The following is a 6,516-nucleotide window of genomic DNA, read 5'->3' as shown; positions in this document are numbered from 1 at the left end:
CATGTGTACACATGTAAGTTGAAAGACAGAGTTGGAGTTTTGAACCGTTTGGCTTTCGATAGACACTACTCAATGAATAAAGTGTAAAGAGCTGTCCCCCCTTGTAGGTTACCTAATACAATATATGCATATATAAAAACAAGGATCTCACTTGAAAAAAAATATATTTCCGTGTTAAAAGTAACTTACCACCAATGAGTAAACTAGAGATAATTGATTTGTCAAGAAAGAGAGCTAATACATGTGTAGTGAATTGTAGCAAAAGGACTTGGCTCAAGGAGTACATGTACAGGAATACGAGTACATATGTTCACTAATGAAAAGCAGGATTTCTCCCTGTTAAAATAAACTGCGGATGTCTGTGACATAAACATGTAAACAGAGAGGGGCAGATTACATAACATCTATACAATACCAAAAAAAAAAAAAAATAGAAAGTCTTTCATTAGAAACCAGTATCACCCCGAACTTCACTGCAACTCTACAATATTGGAAAGCAGAATACAGACACGAGCAAAGTTAGTCTGGTATTTCATGAAATGAAAACCTAAAACATATATCATCATTGATTTGGTTTGTTGTCTTAAATTTTTCCTTATATATATATATATATATATATATATATATATATATATATATATATATATATATATATATATATATATATATATATATATATATATATATATATATATATATTGATATCTAATGAAAAAAAAAACCAAACAAACTGGGAAGCACCTATTGACAAACCAGTAAGTTTTAGCAAACTGTATGAAAAACAATTGCAAATAAAACTTAACTTCATTCGTAGCTTTGCCATGTGTCCCTGAGTCGTTTCATTTCAAAAACGTTTTATAATCTTATTTATATTGCTTTATCTTTAAATAAAAAAAGGACCGATAAAGCATCCCAGACTTACTTACTAAATACTTACTTAATTGTACGCTGTCTGTTAGAAAACATATTTACTATTTACATTTCATCTAAATATTTTGGTATTTGGTAAATATTCACTATATTTATTATATTTTGATTTGTTCAGTCTTCCGTCAAAAACGAATAAAAACGTGGGGGAAAATTCTATTAAACAATCGTCGAAATTGACAGTACACCTTTTACAGTAAGATAATGTAAACGATCTGTCGGTATAGTGCATAATGTAAAGACTTGTTCTCCTCTCGGGAAATGAATGCGGAAGCTGGCTGTGTGTTTCATTTGACAGTCTATTTACACGTAAACAAGATCAACTATCTGTGAACTACATCTTTAAACTTCCAATTTCTTTAAAAAAGGAAACACATACCTTATAGTAGATGACAGATTAATACAATTATATAGTAAAGATGGTTAAGATTATAATTAGTAATCTCGAATTACAAATCGGAAGTTATTTCACTGAATGACTTATAATTGCGGAAATCGAACATTCATCACCCGGATATTGAAATCAACCCCAACGTCTTTTTAATCGAGAGTGACCTATTGCAATGGCGACAAGTTATATTGTTGTGAAACTGATGATATTTTTAAGGTTTGTGTCTGGATTTAACATTGATGTAGAGCAAGCACTGATTTATACGGGAACCCCCGGTTCGTATTACGGAGCGACTACGGAATTGGTTTCCAATGCTCAGGGAAAATGGTAAGAAAATATTTCATCAGCAGTAAAAACATAGTTCTCCCAAGCAATAAATGTTTCCCTCTATAAAGTAGACAAAATGAGGAAAGACCCGTCATCTGAATTCTTAATCAAATAAATAAATGAATATATACATAATTTTTTATGGAGGTATAATAAAAAAATTTTTGCAATTGTTGAGATATTGAAATCTGTAAAAATAAGGTAGTATTTGTAAGTATATCATCGGACATGAAGCTATTAACATTCACCAAATTTCCATACATGTATACAGCATGTCACACCCTTATATGTACATTTTACATAAATTACAATATACATATCATGTGGGTGTAAGGATAGATTTCTCCGTATAATTCCTTGAATGTTAGGTGATTGTTGCTTTGTACTTAAAGACAAACTTGGCGAAAACATGTCAAACTCTGATGCTAAAAATACTTAGCTTCTTAAGAAGTTAAGGTCACAAAATTAACATACACACCCTCTCTCTCTTTCTCTCTCTCTCTCTCTCTCTCTCTCTCTCTCTCTCTCTCTCTCACAGAGATTTGTATGTTCAATCTACTGAAAAAAACTATTTTCCTTAACATCTGGGTGTATGATAAAGAGATATCTAGCATATCTTATAAAATCTAAGCAATGCTATTAACACAAAAAAATAAAGGTTCCTTATTTACAATTTTTTATCATTAATACGCATTAGTGGTCACATCTGAAAATTGTTTTTTTTTTTAAAATAACTTCTTTAATGTTGATAAACACCATAGCTTCTTACAATAATGTACGTATACAATCTCTTCCTTCGTACTAAGTGGATATAAGCAACGAGAATGGATTGAGGCAATGCAGATAAATTGATAAATTATGTCTATGGATTCGCCACTCGATATTGAGTACTGTATTTTGTACTTGAAACCTTTCGATTGTTTGTTAATGAGCCAGGAGTTTAGAACGCTTTATCACAAGGAACTACACTACCCTCCCCCTTTATCACAAGGAACTACTACCCCCCCCCCCCCGTTTTATCACAAGGAACTACTTTATCTCGTTCATCCTCTATATTCCATAAAAACATGAACGTTTGTCCTTAAGTTAATAGTCTTGCATCAAATGAAAAGGAAACTACTTTAAAATCATCTGCCATCATTTGTTTTAAAAATATTTACATTTGCAGATGTTTTCCCTTACATAACACTATTTATGTAGTGCGTATTTAAACAGGTTCATCACTTGACCACATATTTCATTGTTATTAACTATCGACGTAATTTTCACAGTGATGTCATGAGTGGTCGACGTGTTCAACACACTCATTTTATACCGCTGAAGTTTCAAATAAGAAATCAATTCATGGAATTCCTTTCACGCAAATATTTGTCATAAATCAGTCACAAAATAATATAAATATAAGCAATAATGTCGTTCGGGCTATATGGGATTTGATCACGTGACCAACCGATATTTATATCCCAATAAATGTCTTATGTCTTGCATAAAATATAAATTAAATGTTGAAATAACCTGTCATTTGTTATAAATATTGTTCTAAATTATCTGTCATTGATGTACATTGTAAATTGTTTTTATTTTAAAAATTACACACATTACGTTTTATTATTTCCCAGATAAATTTCATAGAAATAAAGCTTCGTTGCATATTAACTTTAGGATTCTACAAAAAATATCAGCGACACCTAGATTGACATATTTGTATATAAATATGCCATGCTGCAACTGAATTGAATTTCAGTAGTGGTTGAGAACACATCCGTTGATGCTTCCCATCCATTGTCACCTGAAGAATTATTCTCTTGTGCGAATAAATAGTTGTATAGACAGCTCTTTTGTGTAATTTTACATAATTTTCACCATTGTTTTGATTCTTGTCGTTTTACAAAACTACGATTCTGCAGTGATAGAAATACATCTACTTCATTTCGCTATTCCTACATTTTCTGGAAATTAGGGTGGCATTTTTTCTGCAGATGAAGTAACGAAAAGAAAACCCAAAAATATTATTTTGACAACTTTCGTATTTATTACGTTTCAAATTGTCAACCTTTTCTCTCGTGTGAAGCTCCCTACGAAATCCTTTCGAAAATTAAAATGAACAATAACAGTGATCCTCTCATACAGATCCTACAATGTAGCTAGTTGTGGACAGATCGACCCCCCCCCCCCCCATCCCTTCCCCAAGAAATTTTACAATATATTTCACATGAAAAATCTGTCTCTTACCCTACATGCAGATTTGTCTTGCTGGTCTGAAAAATTGAGGTCCATGGACGTCCATCGCAAATTTTCCGACCAGCAAGCTACAGATCTGCAGACCAAATTTCGTTTCGTCCAACCATTCATCTCGAAGTATGTACACATAATACGTGTATTGTAAAAATAATTTTTGAAATTATCATATAACAAACGTCTAGCGGTCCCGAGGTGTAAATATTGGAGGGGTTCATGTTATCAAGCAAATGGATAAGTTATAGATAGATAAGTTATTATGCATTCATTAAGTTACATTATCAAAGAATGTAACTATTTCATGCTTCTCTGTGGGTCCTTGATTGAAAATAACCAATTGTGTTGTATTGTATTAGAGAATCAACAGAAACTTAAAAGAGAATGAATATATAAAAAAAAATGTTCATGAAAGCCTGCACCTTAAATGATGAAGTGTACAAGTCACTGTCTACTTAAATGATGAGCATCTATTTGAAGAAAACTGAGTCATTACTGACTGACTACTGAGTGAGCCCTATAATGTCACAATGTACTTAGTACAGGTTCACTAAAAACTCGTATGAGTAATATAAATTGTAACTCTCAGGACTGAAAAGGAGGGGGACACTTACTAATAATAGGTCCCAGGGGCGTGCCTCAGAAATAGGTACAGATATGTCTTTTTCCTGCTCGGAACAGAATACTCTGAAATATATATTAAGGTTATTTTTTTTACAAATAGTGAAAAACTACATCATACATGTAACATGTAGTAAATATTTTCACCATATTTAGTTAAAAAAAAAAGCCGTTGAATTGAAGGTTCGTGTTAACTTAGATTTGAAAGTTCATACAATTCTTCAATAAAAAAAAATAGCAATACCATGCAAATAAGAATAAGAAAAATACATGTATAAACGTCAGATAATTATGTTATACTTGCTATAATTGTAGTAGTTATAAAATGTAGTGTTATGCACACACAAAAAATACAGATATTAGATGTGTTATTAGGCCAAATAAAAAAATATGTGTGGTTCCGGTTACCCGACCTTCCCTATTTTATACCCCCGACCCTAAACTTTTTTCAGGCAATTTTCATATTTTTCCGGAATTTTCCCAGCTTTCTGTCATCGGCAGTTTTAGTTTCAGCAATGGCCACCTCCATGCAAAACATCGTTTCAACACTTAGTGCAAGTGTTCAGTTAATAGTGTTAGATCTAAAGCAAGCTAGCATAGTGCGGAAGCATTCCTTTTTTCCAGCACCATGTTTTTTTTTGTTTGCTTTGTTTTGTTTTTACTTGCCAAAAATAAATAAATATGCATTCACAGACAGCTGGCCAGGTACTATGCCTTTGGGAGTTAGGGAGAAGATAACATGAGAAAACATCATTTGATTGCATTGATTACGCAAGAAATAGCCCAATGTGTAAAATAGATTAACTTGTAAATTATGAAATAATTTAAATCAAGATCGTTTCTTTTAAACCGAAAGTAAAAAAAAAATTGATAAGAACAAGTGAAAAACAAAACACCTGATTTTACCTGAATAAAGTCAACTCACATACATGTAGCACCGATATACACATGTATATGAGAAATGAGCTTTGAAGTATAAAGTCTTCAATGAGGCCAAAAGTTTTCATTGTAAGAATTTAAAATTTTAACAATATTAAATATATTTCCTCTGACAGCTCTTAGCAATACTCTATGACCGTTTTCTAGTTTATCGTTCAAAATTTATTATTCAATAAAATAAGAATTACGCTGGATAAAAGTCATTAATTTTATTTATAAATATGGATTTAAAAAAAAGGATGTTCATCTCGAACTTTTTTTAACAAAAAGAAATGAATAAGACTATTAGTGTGTTTATTATTTTTGATTTAAAAATATTTGTTTCAAATTCCTAACTAGGGTGTTCATACCAATGTTGACTTGTATATTATCACGCCACATCTAAACTCTAAATGCCACTTGCAAAGCAGTGATAAGTATTATTTAGAAAATCATTTTGTAAAAAAAAAACAAACCAAAAAAAAAAAACAAAAAAAAAAAAAAAAACAAAACAAAACAAAAAACAAAAAAAAAAAAAAAAAAACAAAAACAAAAAATCCCTACCTATCTACCCTAATTTTTTCGGAGGTGTAACCGGAACCACACATATTTTTTTGTTTGGCCTTATAATACTGGTCTGAAAATAGGAAATGTATGATTCAGTATAAAGAAAGCAGCCATGCATAATTATAATCATCATAAATTAGATCAACACAAATTTGCAGACAAGAATGTTAAGCCTTATGGAAGATTTTCTGTGAAACAGTATTATGGATATGATATATAATTTTAAATAAGTTGTCTTGCCTCAGCAGAAAATCTTTGCTAAAAACAGAAAAGAAAAATAAAAATTTAAAAATTTAATTTCAAAAATTAAAAAAAAAACTCCAGTAGGTTCACAGCGAAATACTTTTGGATACCGTATGCTTGTATAAGGATCGTAGGGACGTTGACCGAGGATCTTGCTTGTAGTATGAAGGTCCGGTTCTACTACTGTACAGTATCTACGGTACATTGATGTTGATGAGATTCGATATTTAGGCATTTTTGTAGATCAAATTACCAAAGCAAAAAAAAATTGTTTTACCTCTGAATCC

The 6,516-nt window shown here is 31.2% G+C and overlaps 1 protein-coding gene across 1 annotated transcript in view; it reads left to right on the top strand.

Annotated features, from left to right (window-relative positions):
- Positions 1-1,342: 1,342 nt before the first annotated feature.
- The window catches only part of LOC133194039 (integrin alpha-4-like), a 38,607-nt gene continuing 33,433 nt past the window's right edge, over positions 1,343-6,516 (top strand). Inside the window, exon 1 of the mRNA XM_061329960.1 lies at positions 1,343-1,645. Coding sequence (XP_061185944.1) covers positions 1,491-1,645 — 155 coding nt within the window. The 5' untranslated portion in view covers positions 1,343-1,490. The remainder of the gene's footprint in view (positions 1,646-6,516) is intronic.

This window comes from Saccostrea echinata, unplaced genomic scaffold (assembly GCF_033153115.1).
Source record: "Saccostrea echinata isolate AGI-Se365-2 ecotype Australia unplaced genomic scaffold, CSIRO_AGI_Sech_v1 ptg000028l, whole genome shotgun sequence".
NCBI classification, from domain to species: Eukaryota; Metazoa; Mollusca; class Bivalvia; order Ostreida; family Ostreidae; genus Saccostrea; species Saccostrea echinata.
The sequence above is the reverse complement of the archived record's forward strand: the minus strand, read 5'-3'. Positions and strand labels throughout refer to the sequence as shown.